Here is a 16,899-nt window from a genome sequence, read left to right as displayed (position 1 = left end):
CCTTATAATGTACACAAAATGGGAAAAAATTCCAAATGGGGTGAAATATAAAAAAAAAAACCAAAACACAATTCCACCATTAGTTAATGCATTTCTATTTTTTATGTTGTGTTCATTATGCAGTAGAAATGACCTGGCTACTTGATTCTTGAGTATTTGCTGAGTTTTTACCTCAGTATCTGTAAACCCACGTGCACACGTTCAGTATTTGGTAAGTTTATGACCTCAGTATTTAGGTCACGTGCACACGTTGGGTATTTGGTGAGTATTTACCTCGGTATCTGTAAGGCCACGTGCAGACTGGGTATTTGGTGTGTTTTTTTACCTCAGTATTTAGGCCACATGCACACGTTGAATATTGAGTGAGTTTTTTACCTCAGTATTTAGGCCACATGCACACGTTGAGTATTTGGTGAGTTTTTTACCTCAGTATTTAGGCCACGTGCACACGTTGAGTATTTGGTGAGTTTTTTACCTCAGCATTTAGGTCACGTGCACACGTTGAGTATTTGATGAGTTTTTTACCTCAGTATTTAGGCCACATGTACACATTGAATATTTGGTGAGCTTTTTACATCAGTATCTGTAAGGCCACGTGCAAACTGAGTATTTGGTGAGTTTTTTACCTCAGTATTTAGGCCACATGCACACGTTGAGTATTTGGTGAGTTTTTTACCTCAGTATTTAGTCCACGTGCACACATTGAGTATTTGGTGAGTTTTTTACCTCAGTATTTAGGCCACATGCATCCGTTGAGTATTTGGTGAGTTTTTTACCTCAGTATTTAGTCCACGTGCACACATTGAGTATTTGGTGAGTTTTTTACCTCAGTATTTAGGCCACATGCACACATTGAATATTTGGTGAGCTTTTTACATCAGTATCTGTAAGGCCACGTGCAAACTGAGTATTTGATGAGTTTTTTACCTCAGAATTTAGACCATGTGCAGACTTTGGGTATCTGGTGAGCTTTTTACCTCAGTATTTAGGTCACGTGCACACTTTCGGTACTTGGTGAACTTTTTACCTCAGTATTTAGGCCACGTGCACACGTTCAGTATTAGGTGAGTTTTTACCTCGGTATCTGTAAGGCCACGTGCACACTGAGTATTTGGTGTTTTTTTTACCTCAGCATTTAGGCCACATACACATGTTGAGTATTTGGTGAGTCTTTTACCTCAGTATTTGTAGCCAAATCCAGGAGTGGAACAATCAGAGGAAAAGTATAATAGAAACACGGGCACCACTTCTGCATTTATCACCCACTCCTGGATTTGGGTACAAATATTGAGGTAAAAAACTCATCAAATGCTCATTGTGTGTACATGGCCTTAAAAGTTCAAAGAAAACCTGTCAGCAAACCACAACCCGTTGTATACGTTCAGCCATAGAGGTAATCTGCATGAAAATACGCAGCTGTCAGGAGAACACTCAGTGTTATTCTCCCTGCAGCCGCTCACTTCCTCCAGTCACCCGGAGGGCACCATGATGCCCCGAGCTCCTGTGCTCGGTTTGTACAGTCGTTCTGTGCTGACAGACTTGCTTTTAACATTTTCTATTGGAGTTTAACATTCAATTTCCTATAATTCTCCTTGTTACGCTCCATTAAGTCAAAGACATTTACTTCAGAAGCGCTCAAATGACTTTGTGTCAGATAAGAGGCCGTTTTTCCTATGTCGCTTGCCCTGCACGATATAAAAAGCGACACCGACACACATAGGGGCCCAACACGCACCCACCCAGACTGCTGAGCTCAGCCGATAAATAACAATGAGATGAGGAATAACCAGCGCGCAGGCGCACTGATGTAACCGCTTCTGTTGCTAAGCGGCGGTTTGAGGCCTCCAACTACGACGTACGCGCTACGTTACGCACTACGCAGAAGAAAAAAAAAAGCCATTCAGCGATTGTCCCTTTCCGGCTTCCGTACAAAGTGGGAAGCGTTGTATCCCCGCCCCTCTCCGGGTGCAGCGTCACGTGGTTTCCAGGAGCCGCCGGTGAGTGAGATCACGTGACGTCATTGGCCCCTTATACGTCTCTGTATATCGCACAGAATGGCGTTATTGTCCCGTTCTCCGGTGCAGGAGGCGGGCGGAGCGCTCATTCATAGCGGTACCGGCGCATTGTCTGCGCTCATACACACGCGTGTGTCAGTACTAGGAGGGTGGGGGTTTTAACACTGTATGTGCTGGATTGGGATGAGGAGGGGGCTGGTCGGTGCCTCACTATGGACCTGACTGGACTCCTCACCAGCCCATTGTCTTTTTGGGAGTCTGGCAAGAGCCTGTTCATCCCTCCAATGGTTATCTTCTATATCTGGTCTGATTAAAGGGGTTTTCTGGAAATGTTAAAGGGGTTTTTTTTTAAGGGGGGCATGTAATATTGATGACTTCTCCTTAGGACAGTGGTGTGCAGGACCCTCTCCATACAGATGCGACCGTTGACATCCATTGCTGTTGTTTTGATCGGCCAGACTGGTGTGACGTCATGGTTGCGGTATGATTTACGTGTGATATGGCGCCAGGCCGGCTAAAAAGAGAACCGTGAATACCGGGAAGTAGGAAGCGAGTCTCAGAGCTCCCGTCCAATAGCCACGGGTTACTAAAAGCGTCTGGTGGTCCGGGTCCTGCAAATCGAAAAGTACCAACCATAAGCATCAAAATCTCATGGTTGGGGTCAGCCGCCTCTATACAACGCCGGCACCGGAGCTGGTGACCGCTGATCGGAGGTGATGGTGCCGTGTACCGATACTTATAACTAGGGATGAGCGAGCACCTTGCATTCTTGACCTCAGCTCCCGACATTGAATCAAGTGGTGGGGTGCATTCTTGACCTCAGCTCCAGACATTGAATCGAGTGGTGGGGTGCATGCCTAACCTCAGCTCCTGACATTCAATCGAGTGGTGGGTGCATGCTTGACCTCAGCTCTAGACATTGAATTGAGTGGTGGATGCATGCTTGATGTCAGCTCCAGTCATTGAATCGAGTGGTGGGGTGCATGCCTGACATCAGCTCCTGACATTCAACCGAGTGGTGGGGTGCATGCTTGACCTCAGCTCCAGACATTGAATCGAGTGATGAGCGCATTCTTGACCTCAGCTCCAGACTTTGAATTGAGTGATGAGCGCATGCTTGACCTCAGCTCCAGACATTGAATCGAGTGATGAGCGCATTCTTGACCTCAGCTCCAGACTTTGAATCGAGTGATGAGCGCATACTTGACCTCAGCTCCAGACATTGAATCGAGTGGTGGGGCGCATTCTTGACCTCAGATCCTGCCATTGTATCGAGTGGTGGGGCGCATTCTTGACCTCAGCTCCAGACATTGAATCGAGTGATGAGCGCATGCTTGACCTCAGCTCCAGTCATTGTATCGAGTGGTGGGCGCATTCTTGACCTCAGCTCCAGACATTGAATCGAGTGGTGGGCGCATTCTTGACCTCAGCTCCAGACATTGAATCGAGTGATGAGCGCATGCTTGACCTCAGCTCCAGTCATTGTATCGAGTGGTGGGCGCATTCTTGACCTCAGCTCCAGACATTGAATCGAGGGGTTGGGTACATGCTTGACCTTAGCTCCAGACATTGAATTAAGTGGTGGGGTGCATTCTTGACCTTAGCTCCAGACATTGAATTGAGTGGTGGGGCGCATTCTTGACCTTAGCTCCAGACATTGAATCGAGTGGTGGGGTGCATTCTTGACCTCAGCTCCAGACATTGAATCGAGTGATGAGCACATTCTTGACCTCCGCTTCAGACATTGACCACAGGTCCCAACATTGAATTGAGTGATGGGGTGCATGCTTCATCTCAGCTCCAGACATTAGATCGAGTGGTGGGGTGCATGCTTGACCTCAGCTTCAGATATTGAATCGAATGGTGGGGTGAATGCTTGACCTCAGCTCCATTCAAACAGGGGAGATGCTTTCTTGTGAACCTCAGTGTGTTACCATTGCCAAACTCTCAAGACAAATGTCCATGGTCTGTACATAAACCCCCTGATGAAGCCCAGTTGAAACAAATGTCTCCAAGCCTGTACAGGTCGGTTGAATGGTTTATTTTAAAGACCCGAGGTTGTTAGAATATTCTATCATATCCATATGTAGAATATATAATTAGGTTTGTACGATCCTGTAAAGGATTTTACCAAGATGACAACTTATCTGCGCTGCGAAACACTTGGATTTGTGAAACCTTCCTATGGGAAATTTCCATCATTCCCACGGCATTTTCAGTGGCCATTATACGTGTTGGACCACTCCTTCATTTAAACAGGGTACCCTGCACCCCTGTCTTATGATGGGGTCCTATTCGTAGGATCCCTATTGATCATTCACTTATCTACAGGTAAATAGATGATAAGTTGTATTATTGATACAAACTTTAAATAAAACCGTACATAATGTGTCATCGTCTCCCCTTGTATTTCCTATTTCTAGAAATGTCGGAGTGTTCAGCGCTGGAAAGCCTCATAGAGATGGGATTCCCCCCGAGCAGAGCGTAATATATATTATTTATTATTCGCCTTCTCTGTGGTACAGTATGAGCACAAAAATACCTCCTGAAAAAGTGCCACCCAGACAGCGAAACATGCACAGTTCTTACAAGATCTTTTCTGAGTGTGTAAGCAGTGCTTTGAAGCTGGCCAGGATCGCTACATAGTCCCATTACCGCCAAATCCTGGGCAGCTTCTGTGCAGTGCTTACAAGCTAGACAGCAGCAGTGGTCGGTCTCCTAGGCAACGAGAGTAAACGAGACGAGACGAAACGAGAGAGGAAAGTATTAATATCTCAAAAATGGCTGCAAATTTTAAATAGCAGTAAATTACAAAAGTTCTTGTTTTTACAAGCTCTATTCACCTATGAAGATGGGAATAGCCCTTTAACTTAAAGGGGACACTATAGCTGAGCAAAAAGATTAACAAGACTTTGGTCCGGTGTCTGTCGATATCCGTGGCTGCCGGACCAAGGTGGTGCCAACATCCTTGGCCAGCACTCAGATGCGGAAATGTTATGATTACTAGGACCCTGTGACGGTGCATGTAGCCAAGTCACTAGTTCTCACATGATGTCATGGGGGGTCAAGTGATCATAAGAGATGCCCTTGATGTTGGCACTCGCGTGCCGGCCGACTAGGATTGCCTAAGTAACCTATCTACTGGATAGGTGTTAACTGTTAGACCAGTGAGAGTCCTCTGGTCTTCCCAGGACAGGAAGGTGTGAATGGTGTAGCAGGCCTATCGTTCTGGTTTTCAGGGTAGGGGTCCAGTCAGAACCAGTAGACTGGTGTGGATCCTGCTAACTAGGGCTGAGTGAGCAACACCATGCTCAGGTGCTCAGTACTTGTAACTAGTGATGAGCGGGCACTACCATGCTCGGGGGCTCAATATTTGTAAATAGTGATGAGCGGGCACTACCATGCTCAGGTGCTCAGTACTCGTAACTAGTGATGAGCGGGCACTACCATGCTCAGGTGCTCAGTACTTGTAACTAGTGATGAGCGGGCACTACCATGCTCAGGTGCTCTGTACTTGTAACTAGTGATGAGCGGGCACTACCATGCTCAGGTGCTCAGTACTTGTAACTAGTGATGAGCGGGCACTGCCATGCTCAGGTGCTCAGTACTTGTAACTAGTGATGAGCGGGCACTACCATGCTCGGGGGCTCAATATTTGTAACTAGTGATGAGCGGGCACTACCATGCTCAGGTGCTCAGTACTCGTAACTAGTGATGAGCGGGCACTACCATGCTCGGGGGCTCAATATTTGTAACTAGTGATGAGTGAGCACTACCATGCTCGGGTGCTCAGTACTTGTAAAGAGCAGCTGGATGGTCAGATGGGCGCGACTCATGTACTGAGTATATTGAAAGTCAATTGGTAACATGAGTATTTTTCTGGGAACTTTTTCGGAAAGGTGTTTGAGTTCCCCATTGACTTCCATTATATTCAGGTACTTGAGTTGTGCACATCTGAGCATTCAACTGCTCTTTACGAGCACTGAGCACCTGAGCATGGTGGTGCCCGCTCATCACTAGTTACGAGTACAGAGCACCTGAGCATGGTAGTGCCCGCTCATCACTAGTTACGAGTACAGAGCACCCGAGCATGGTAGTGCCTGCTCATCACTAGTTACGAGTACAGAGCACCCGAGCATGGTAGTGCCCGCTCATCACTAGTTACGAGTACAGAGCACCTGAGCATGGTAGTGCCCGCTCATCACTAGTTACGAGTACTGAGCACCCGAGCATGGTAGTGCCCGCTCATCAGTAGTTATGAATACAGAGCACCCGAGCATGGTAGTGCCCGCTCATCACTAGTTACGAGTACTGAGCACCCGAGCATGGTAGTGCCCGCTCATCACTAGTTACGAGTACTGAGCTCCTGAGCATGGTAGTGCCCGCTCATCAGTAGTTATGAATACAGAGCACCCGAGCATGGTAGTGCCCGCTCATCACTAGTTACGAGTACTGAGCACCCGAGCATGGTAGTGCCCGCTCATCACTAGTTACGAGTACTGAGCTCCTGAGCATGGTAGTGCCCGCTCATCACTAGTTACCGAGTACAGAGCACCCGAGCATGGTAGTGCCCGCTCATCACTAGTTATGAATACAGAGCACCCGAGCATGGTAGTGCCCACTCATCACTAGTTACGAGTACTGAGCACCCGAGCATGGTAGTGCCCGCTTATCACTAGTTACGAGTACTAAGCACCTGAGCATGGTAGTGCCCACTCATGACTAGTTATAACACCATTGCAATCAGGGCTAAGGACAAGAACTACTGGGGCGTCTGTTAGTTGATCTCAATCAATTCCTCTGAATAGGTTGTCTTATTTCAGAAAATCCCGCTCCAAGGGGACAGTCCGTGTTTTTCTCACCCTCCCCGGGGCCAGTGCTGAGTCTCTACGGCCGCTCCTGCTGTCACTTTTCGGCTGCTGTACTGACGTCACATCCATAGGTCAGCAGCCAATCTTTGATCTCGGCCCGTGTAGATGGGACATACCGCACTGATTTGCAGTCAATGTGACGTCAGCGCTGCAGACAGTAATAGACACAGGACGCAGCGGTGGACACTTAAGTGGGCTTTACACGCTACGACATCGCTAGCAATTTCTAGCGATATCGAGCGTGTAAGCACCCGCCCCCGTCGCACATGCTATATCGTGTGATCGCTGACGCAGCGAACAGTATCGCTACGGCAGCGTCACACGCACTTACCTGGTCGTCGTCGTCGCCGTGACTGCCGAACAATCCCTCCCTCAAGGGGGAGGGACGTTCGGCGTCACCGCGACGTCACTAAGCGGCCGGCCAATCAAAGCGGAGATGAGCGGGACGTAACATCCCGCCCACCTCCTTCTTTCCGCATTGTGGCCGGCGGCAGGTAAGGAGATGTTCCTCGCTCCTGCGGTGTCACACATAGCGATGTGTGCTGTCGCATGAGCGATGAACCACCTGGATAAACAACCCTTACCGATTTTTGAGTTTGGGACGACCTCTCCATGGTGAACGATTTTCACCATTTTTAAGGTCGCTGGTCAGTGTCACACGCTGCGATATCGTTAATGACGCCAGATGTGCATCAATAACAACGTGACCCTGACGATAAAACATTAACGATATCGTAGCGTGTAAAGCCCCCTTTAGTGGTGGACCAGGGGAGAAACAATAGAGGACAGTATAATAAACACTGACTGCGATTTTGTGAAGGGGTACAATGCTGTTAGGTGCAGAGGGCATATGTGCCCTTTGATCAGAGTCGACTTGGGCCAAGGGCGTAACTACTGTGGGTGCAATAGTTACAGTTGCAACCAGACCCTAGAGAATTTGGGGGCTCAAAATGTCCCATAGGCCTTTAAAGGGAACCTGTCATCAGAAATGTTGCACTAAACCTAAAAGATTCCCCCTCTGCAGCTCCTGGGCTGTATTCTAGTAAGGTTCCTGTTGTTCTTGTGCCCCCTTTCTGACCAAAATAAAGACTTTGTAAAGTGGTACCTTTTTGAATTCAGAGCTTGATAATGGTACACGGGGGCGGGCTCTCTGCTGTCCGTTAGTCTGCCTCCTGTCGCTTTAGGCCATCCCCCATCGCGCAATTTCAAAGAGGTGACGTGAGGTAACCTGGCCAGCGCTTACGCAGAACGGTGGAGGCGGCGGTGAAAGCGCGACCACGAGATTATGGGCGGGTACTTGCTGATGAAAGTCACAGCGCCTCCCATAATCTCGCGCATGCGCAACACGTCACCAGCGGTCACACTGTGCACATTGCACAGTCCCGTGAGAGTGGCACAGCGCATGCGCAAGACTATGGGCGGCGCTGTGATTTTCATCAGCAAGTACCCGCCCATAATCTCGTGTTCGCGCTTTCACCGCCGCCTCCACCATTCTGCGCAAGCGCTGGCCAGCTTACCTCATGTCACCTCTTTGAAATTGCGCGATGGGGGACGGCCTAAAGCGACAGGAGGCAGACTAACGGACACCAGAAAGCCCGCCCCCGTGTACCATTATCAAGCTCTGAATACAAAAAGGTACCACTTTACAAAGTCTTTATTTTGGTCAGAAAGGGGGCACAAGAACAACAGGAACCTTGCTAGAATGCAGCCCAGGAGCTGCAGAGGGGGAAGCTTTTAGATTTAGTGCAAAATTTCTGATGACAGGTTCCCTTTAATAACATTGGTCTTCTCATATCAGCTGGTGATAGTTGGGGGCTCTGTTGGAGATTTTGCACGGGGTCCATGATTTTTGCCTCATAGTCCAGAGTTATAGGAAAGGCGCCCGACCTGGCGAAACTTTCCAGAGGTCATTATGTTATATAAACCTTTGTGCTATCTCTTCCCGGAACAGAGAAAAGGCCGTTGCCGCCACTGGAAATCAAGGCATAGAGTCAGCCATGGACTGGTAAGTAGCGTTATCTCTGTGTGCATGATACGACGTATCCTACTGCTTGCTGCAGACTCGTTCTCTTTGTTCCAGGCTGATGGAACATGAAGACGATCCAGACATCGATGAGCCCAATGTACTGGACACCAAAGAGGACACGAGCGGGCAGGATCCACAAGAAATGGACACGGGTTCACTGGAAACGGACGCAAGTTTAGGTCAGACGTTATACCGATAACAGTTTACCATTGTCCTAGCTGTGTACAAGGAGACATATAGGGCCCTTGGCTCCACGCTGCTGGGGCTCCACGCTGCTGGGGCTCCACGCTGCTGGGGCTCCACGCTGCTGGGGCTCCACGCTGCTGGGGCTCCACGCTGCTGGGGCTCCACGCTGCTGGGGCTCCACGCTGCTGGGGCTCCACGCTGCTGGGGCTCCACGCTGCTGGGGCTCCACGCTGCTGGGGCTCCACGCTGCTGGGGCTCCACGCTGCTGGGGCTCCACGCTGCTGGGGCTCCACTCTGCTTTGGCTCCACTCTGCCGGGGCTCCACTCTGCCGGGGCTCCACTCTGCCGGGGCTCCACTCTGCCGGGGCTCCACTCTGCCGGGGCTCCACTCTGCCGGGGCTCCACTCTGCCGGGGCTCCACTCTGCCGGGGCTCCACTCTGCCGGGGCTCCACTCTGCCGGGGCTCCACTCTGCCGGGGCTCCACTCTGCCGGGGCTCCACTCTGCCGGGGCTCCACGCGCGTCTTTGTTACCAACTTTGATGTGGTGTCTGGCCATGAATCAGCTTAGAGGAGCTCAGAAAAACACAGATAAGAGTTACACACTTCCCATCAGATTGTTGGAGCTTCCTGGCTTGTTCTCAGTTAACTCATTCTGCAGCCAGAATTAAACAGTGCAACACAGAGGTTATAGAAGGCAAATGGTGCAAAATGATTTAATGCAATTGCAAAAATATTTTTTTTTAACTCCAAATAAATGTATTTAACTTAAAAACAAAATGTGAAAGTGGACAAATCCCAGTGTCCCACGATATCTCCAATGTCTGCTAATAAAATCAGAGGTGCAGTAGGGCCTGATGATTTTACAGATTTATTGATTTGTGTTCACATTTTTATTTCCTTTTAAAGAAAGAGCATCATTAACCGAGGAGGAAAAGGAGCGGCAGACAAGAAGGTACTTTTTAATAAGGCACCAGGGTTTGTAGGATTGGAAGACGGGGAAGGAGGGGCTCATATTCGGGTGATAGGTGGAAAAAGATGCCCTAGGCAGCCGCCATACAGAAGAAAGCTAAAATATCACCTTTCCCAAAGTGTGACATATATTTACCTTATACATTGGGCTTGGGTGCATTGACCGGGCTCAAGTGCTGGGCTTCTTCCTCACACAGCAGGTGGCAACTGTGTAATACCGCCTGCACCTATCGTTATCAGCAGCAACCAGAGCTAGCTTAGATTGCTGCTCTTCAACCACTTTAATCCCACGGTCAACCTCTCATTTTGGGGATGTATCACTTTTGGAGCTCAACACCAACCCAACTGCCGTAACTAGATTGGGGAGGGGAGGGCTGATCGTTATTTTGGCTATAGTATATAAAACAAGCGATCAAATAATCCTAACTGTGAATTATCCCCCTTTTCCCCAGTTCAAAAATAACTGTGAAGCAAAAAAACAAAAGCATATCGGATATTGGCAGGGTTACAAGGCTGTGTGCACACGGTGTCTTTTTGCCGTGTTTTTTCTTGCAGATTTTCAGGAATCTGCAAGAAAATCCTGATTGCCAGCAAAGTCTAAGTTGTGCACAGATTCAGAATTTTTTTCCCTTGCAGGTTTTGTTGCAGAAAAAAACCTGCAGCATGTCCATTCTTTCTGCGTTTTTACCATTAAAAGCAATGAAAAAAACTCGGCAAATTACTGCAAAAAATCTCGTTTTTTCCGCAGCATTTTTCCTGCCATAACATGCAGATTGTCCGCAACCAAATCTTTAATGTGTGTGTATAGAAGACTCATTGTCTGGACTACTATAATATAAAAATAATTAATCTATACGGTAAACAGTAAAAAAATGTAGATGGCAGAATTGCTGTTTCTTTGTCGCTCCATTGGGAGACCCAGACAATTGGGTGTATAGCTTCTGCCTCCGGAGGCCACACAAAGTATTACACTTAAAAGTGTAAAGCCCCTCCCCTTCTGCCTATACACCCCCCGTGCCTCACGGGCTCCTCAGTTTTCATGCTTTGTGCGAAGGAGGCTGACATCCACGCATAGCTCCACATCTTAGCAGCAGCTGCTGACTAGGTCGGATGGAAGAAAAGAGGGCCCATAACAGGGCCCCCAGCATGCTCCCTTCTCACCCCACTCTGGTCGGCGGTGCTGTTAAGGTTGAGGTACCCATTGCGGGTACACAGGCAGGAGCCACATGCTGTTTTCCTTCCCCATCCCTTAATGGGCTCTGGGTGAAGTGGGATCCTAATCGGTCTCCAGGCACTGAGACCGTGCTCCCTCCGCAGCCCCTGGGGAATCTGCTGGACAGGAGCCGGGTATCGTCAGGGACAAGGCCCTGCTACTGTGAGGTACTCTGTGTCCCCCTGGGGGACCGCGCATGGAGCGCTTGTGCCATACACACTGCAGCACTGCTGGGTGTGTTAGTGCGCCGGGGACTACCGCGCCGGCCGCGCTTATTTGCCGGCCGCGCTAATAACTTTAGTCCCCGGCTTTTGCGGCCTAGTATCGCATATTCCCACCCCCAGGCCTGCCAGTCAGGGGAAGGGCGGGACGCTGCACAGGACGTCAGCGCTGAGGGCTGGAGCATACTCTGTATCCTCCTCCCCCCTCACTCAGCTCAGTGGGCCATCAGATTCCCGCACTTTCTGGGGCACGCCCACGGCCCCCTCCTCCCCACAGAACGCCGGCAGCCATTCCTGTCAGCACTTCTGACGCTGGAGAGGAGAGACAACACGGCTCTGGGAGGCCCAGGCAAGGGAATCTGGTGATCACACAACCGCTTTGAGCGGTCGGTAAGCAGCACCTGGGTTCTGGCCCCACTGAGTGCCGAAGTGTACATATATATATGCTATACATTTACACTGTACGGTCGCACTGTTGATTTTTGGCTATATACCCTCCTGGATTGTACTCAGAGGAGACAACAGCATGTCGTCCGCAAAAAGCAAGGGTGCCAAAGCACAGGCTTACTTTGCAACCTGTACCTCATGTGCGGCTATACTACCGGCAGGTTCCACCGATCCTCATTGTGTGCAATGCTCGGCCCCTGTGGCACTTACTCAGCCGGAGCCTCTGCTACTGGTGGCCCAGGTGGAACCACCTGCTACCACTGTCCAGGTGACAGGGACGGAGTTTGCAGTATTTGCTGACAAACTGTCTGAGAGTATGGATAAATGGTCTGCTAAGATACTAGAAGCCTTACAGTCCAGACCGGTGACTCAGGCCACGGGCACTGTTCAATCATTGACCCCAGGCCCCCCTCAGTTGGAGCAGCAAAGTGCTCCTAGGGTGACCCATAGGTCCCAGGGTGAGGTCTCTGACACGGACCGCAGTCCCAGGCCGCCTAAACGGGCTCGCTGGGAAATTCCCTCGACCTCATCACAGAGTTCGGAGTCTCAGCAGGAGGACTCTCTGGATGATGAAGCGGAGGTAGCAGATCAGGATTCTGATCCTGATGCCGCTCTCAACCTAGATACACCTGAAGGTGACGCCATAGTGAATGACCTTATAGCGACCATCAATCAGGTGTTGGATATTTCTCCACCAGCTCCTACAATTGAGGAGTCAGCTTCTCAGCAGGAGAAATTCCGTTTCAGGTTTCCCAAGCGTACATTGAGTACGTTTCTGGATCACTCTGACTTCAGAGAGGCAGTCCAGAAAAACCGAGCTTGTCCAGATAAGCGTTTTTCCAAGCGCCTTAAGGATACACGTTATCCCTTCCCCCCTGACGTTGTCAAGGGCTGGGCTCAGTGTCCCAAGGTGGATCCTCCAGTCTCCAGACTGGCGGCTAGATCCATAGTTGCAGTGGAAGATGGGGCTTCACTCAAAGATGCCACTGACAGACAGATGGAGCTCTGGTTGAAATCCATCTATGAAGCTATCGGCGCGTCTTTTGCTCCAGCATTCGCAGCCGTATGGGCACTCCAAGCTATCTCAGCTTGTCATGCGCAGATTAATGCAGTCACACGTACGTCTGCTCCGCAAGTGGTGTCCTTAACCTCTCAGGCGTCGGCGTTTGCGTCCTACGCCATTAATGCTGTCCTGGACTCTGCGAGCCGTACGGCGGTAGCATCCGCCAATTCGGTGGCAGTCCGCAGGGCCATGTGGCTACGTGGAATGGAAGGCAGACTCTGCTTCCAAAAAGTTCTTAACCGGTTTGCCATTTTCTGGCGACCGTCTGTTTGGTGAGCGATTGGACGAAATCATTAAACAATCCAAGGGAAAGGACTCATCCTTACCCCAGTCCAAACCAAACAGACCTCAACCACGGAAGGTACAATCGAGGTTTCGGTCCTTTCGGTCCGCGGGCAGGTCTCAATTCTCCTCGTCCAAAAGGCCTCAGAAGGATCAGAGGAACTCCGATTCATGGCGGTCTAAGTCACGTCCTAAAAAGACCGCCGGGGGAACCGCTCCCAAAGCGGCCTCCGCATGACTTTCGGCCTCCCCAAACCGCATCCTCGGTCGGTGGCAGGCTTTCCCGCTTTTGCGACGCCTGGCTGCCACAGGTAAAAGACCGTTGGGTGAGAGACATTCTGTCTCACGGTTACAGGATAGAGTTCAACTCTCGTCCTCCGACTCGGTTCTTCAGAACATCGCCGCCTCCCGAGCGAGCCGATGCTCTTCTTCAGGCGGTGTGCACTCTGAAGGCAGAAGGAGTGGTGATCCCTGTTCCTTTTCAGCAACAGGGTCAAGGTTTTTACTCCAACTTGTTCGTGGTGCCGAAAAAGGACGGTTCCTTCCGTCCTGTTCTGGACCTAAAACTGCTCAACAAACATGTAAAAACCAGGCGGTTCCGGATGGAATCGCTCCGCTCCGTCATCGCCTCAATGTCCCAAGGAGATTTTCTAGCATCAATCGACATCAAAGATGCTTATCTCCACGTACCGATTGCTCCAGAGCATCAGCGCTTCCTGCGTTTCGCCATAGGGGACGAACACCTTCAGTTCGTGGCACTGCCTTTCGGCTTGGCGACAGCCCCACGGGTCTTCACCAAGGTCATGGCAACAGTAGTAGCAGTTCTGCACTCTCAGGGACACTCGGTGATCCCTTACTTAGACGATCTGCTTGTCAAGGCACCCTCTCAAGTGGCATGCCAACACAGCCTGAGCATTGCTCTAGAGACTCTCCAGAGTTTCGGATGGATCATCAATTTTCCAAAGTCAAATCTGACACCGGCCCAATCACTGACATATCTTGGCATGGAGTTTCATACTCTCTCAGCGATAGTGAAACTTCCGCTGGACAAACAGCGTTCACTGCAGACAGGGGTGCAATCTCTCCTTCAAGGCCAGTCACACCCCTTGCGGCGCCTCATGCACTTCCTAGGGAAGATGGTAGCAGCAATGGAGGCAGTTCCTTTTGCGCAGTTTCATCTGCGTCCACTTCAATGGGACATTCTCCGCAAATGGGACAGGAAGTCGACGTCCCTCGACAGGAACGTCTCCCTGTCTCGGGCAGCCAAGGCTTCCCTTCAGTGGTGGCTTCTTCCCACTTCTCTGTCGAAGGGGAAATCCTTCCTGCCCCCATCCTGGGCTGTGGTCACGACGGACGCGAGCCTGTCAGGGTGGGGAGCGGTCTTTCTCCACCACAGGGCTCAGGGTACTTGGACTCAGCCAGAGTCCTCCCTTCAGATCAATGTTCTGGAGATAAGGGCAGTGTATCTTGCCCTAAAGGCGTTCCAGCCGTGGCTGGAAGGCAAGCAGATCCGAATTCAGTCGGACAACTCCACAGCGGTGGCTTACATCAACCACCAAGGCGGAACACGCAGTCGGCAAGCCTTCCAGGAAGTCCGGCGGATTCTGCTATGGGTGGAAGCCACAGCCTCCACCATATCCGCAGTTCACATCCCGGGCGTAGAAAACTGGGAAGCAGACTTTCTCAGTCGCCAGGGCATGGACGCAGGGGAATGGTCCCTTCACCCGGACGTGTTTCAGGAGATCGGTTGCCGCTGGGGGATGCCGGACGTCGACCTAATGGCGTCCCGGCACAACCACAAGGTCCCGACATTCATGGCACGGTCTCAAGATCACAGAGCTCTGGCGGCAGACGCTTTAGTTCAGGATTGGTCGCAGTTTCAACTCCCTTATGTGTTTCCTCCTCTGGCACTGTTGCCCAGAGTGTTACGCAAGATCAGGTCCGACTGCCGCCGCGCCATCCTCGTCGCTCCAGACTGGCCGAGGAGGTCGTGGTACCCGGATCTGTGGCATCTCACGGTGGGCCAACCGTGGGCACTACCAGACCGACCAGACTTGCTGTCTCAAGGACCGTTTTTCCATCTGAATTCTGCGGCCCTCAACCTGACTGTGTGGCCATTGAGTCCTGGATCCTAGCGTCTTCAGGGTTATCTCAAGAGGTCATTGCCACTATGAGACAGGCTAGGAAACCAACGTCCGCCAAGATCTACCACAGGACGTGGAGGATATTCTTATCTTGGTGCTCTGATCAGGGTTTTACTCCCTGGCCATTTGCCTTGCCCACTTTTCTTTCCTTCCTTCAATCCGGATTGGAAAAAGGTTTGTCGCTCGGCTCCCTCAAGGGACAAGTCTCAGCGCTCTCTGTGTTCTTTCAGAAGCGCCTAGCCAGACTTCCACAGGTCCGCACGTTCCTGCAGGGGGTTTGTCACATAGTCCCTCCTTACAAGCGGCCGTTAGAACCCTGGGATCTGAACAGGGTGCTGATGGCTCTTCAGAAACCACCTTTCGAGCCAATGAGGGATATTCCTCTCTCACGCCTTTCGCAGAAAGTGGCCTTCCTAGTAGCAGTCACATCACTTCGGAGAGTGTCTGAGCTAGCAGCGCTGTCATGCAAAGCCCCTTTCCTGGTGTTTCACCAGGACAAGGTGGTTCTGCGTCCGGTTCCGGAATTTCTCCCTAAGGTGGTATCCCCCTTTCATCTCAATCAGGATATCTCCTTACCCTCTTTTTGTCCTCATCCAGTTCACCAATGTGAAAGGGATTTGCACTTGTTAGATCTGGTGAGAGCACTCAGACTCTACATTTCTCGTACGGCGCCCCTGCGCCGCTCGGATGCACTCTTTGTCCTTGTCGCTGGCCAGCGTAAAGGGTCACAGGCTTCCAAATCAACCCTGGCTCGGTGGATCAAGGAACCTATTCTCGAAGCCTACCGATCTTCTGGGCTTCCGGTTCCCTCAGGGCTAAGGGCCCATTCTACCAGAGCCGTGGGTGCGTCCTGGGCATTGCGGCACCAGGCTACGGCTCAGCAGGTGTGTCAGGCAGCTACCTGGTCGAGCCTGCACACTTTCACGAAACACTATCAGGTGCATACCTATGCTTCGGCAGATGCCAGCCTAGGTAGGCAAGTCCTTCAGGCGGCGGTTGCCCACCTGTAGGAAGGGGCCGTTTTACGGCTCTATTTCGAGGTTTTACTTTACCCACCCAGGGACTGCTTTTGGACGTCCCAATTGTCTGGGTCTCCCAATGGAGCGACAAAGAAGAAGGGAATTTTGTTTACTTACCGTAAATTCCTTTTCTTCTAGCTCCAATTGGGAGACCCAGCACCCGCCCCTGTTCCCTTCGGGCTGTTGTTCTTTGTGTACACATGTTGTTCATGTTCAATGGTTTCAGTTCTCCGAAATTTCTTCGGATTGAATTTACTTTAACCCCTTAACGACCGCGGGCCGTAAAATTACGTCCTAAATGACATAATCTTACTGCCCGCGGTCCTCCGGCGGCAGCATGCCGCGATCGGCACACATCTCAGCTGATTTTCACAGCTGAGATGTGTGCCTGCTAGGCACGAGCAGAATCGTTATCTGCTCGTGCCGATTAACCCCTTATAAT

At 50.7% G+C, this 16,899-nt stretch overlaps 2 protein-coding genes across 4 annotated transcripts in view; one reads left to right on the top strand and one right to left on the bottom strand.

Annotated features, from left to right (window-relative positions):
* Nucleotides 1-1,888, bottom strand: part of LOC142254963 (tesmin-like) — a 115,912-nt gene extending 114,024 nt beyond the window's left edge. Inside the window, exon 1 of the mRNA XM_075326367.1 lies at nucleotides 1,740-1,888. The gene's annotated coding sequence lies outside the window, so the exon portion shown is untranslated. The remainder of the gene's footprint in view (nucleotides 1-1,739) is intronic.
* A 25-nt stretch (nucleotides 1,889-1,913) lies between these two features.
* UBXN1 (UBX domain protein 1) overlaps nucleotides 1,914-16,899 on the top strand; it is a 41,086-nt gene continuing 26,100 nt past the window's right edge. For 2 of the 3 annotated variants that reach the window (XM_075326370.1, XM_075326368.1), the window contains exons 1-5: nucleotides 1,914-1,997; nucleotides 4,439-4,499; nucleotides 8,838-8,891; nucleotides 8,967-9,091; nucleotides 10,006-10,051. In XM_075326370.1, coding sequence (XP_075182485.1) covers nucleotides 4,441-4,499; nucleotides 8,838-8,891; nucleotides 8,967-9,091; nucleotides 10,006-10,051 — 284 coding nt within the window. In that variant the 5' untranslated portion in view covers nucleotides 1,914-1,997; nucleotides 4,439-4,440. Of the gene's footprint in view, nucleotides 1,998-4,255; nucleotides 4,347-4,438; nucleotides 4,500-8,837; nucleotides 8,892-8,966; nucleotides 9,092-10,005; nucleotides 10,052-16,899 lie in introns of those variants that run through there. The other variant, XM_075326369.1, reaches the window with a different exon arrangement.

Source organism: Anomaloglossus baeobatrachus, chromosome 10 (genome assembly GCF_048569485.1).
Source record: "Anomaloglossus baeobatrachus isolate aAnoBae1 chromosome 10, aAnoBae1.hap1, whole genome shotgun sequence".
Taxonomy (NCBI): Eukaryota; Metazoa; Chordata; class Amphibia; order Anura; family Aromobatidae; genus Anomaloglossus; species Anomaloglossus baeobatrachus.
This window is presented reverse-complemented; position numbering and strand designations above follow the sequence as displayed.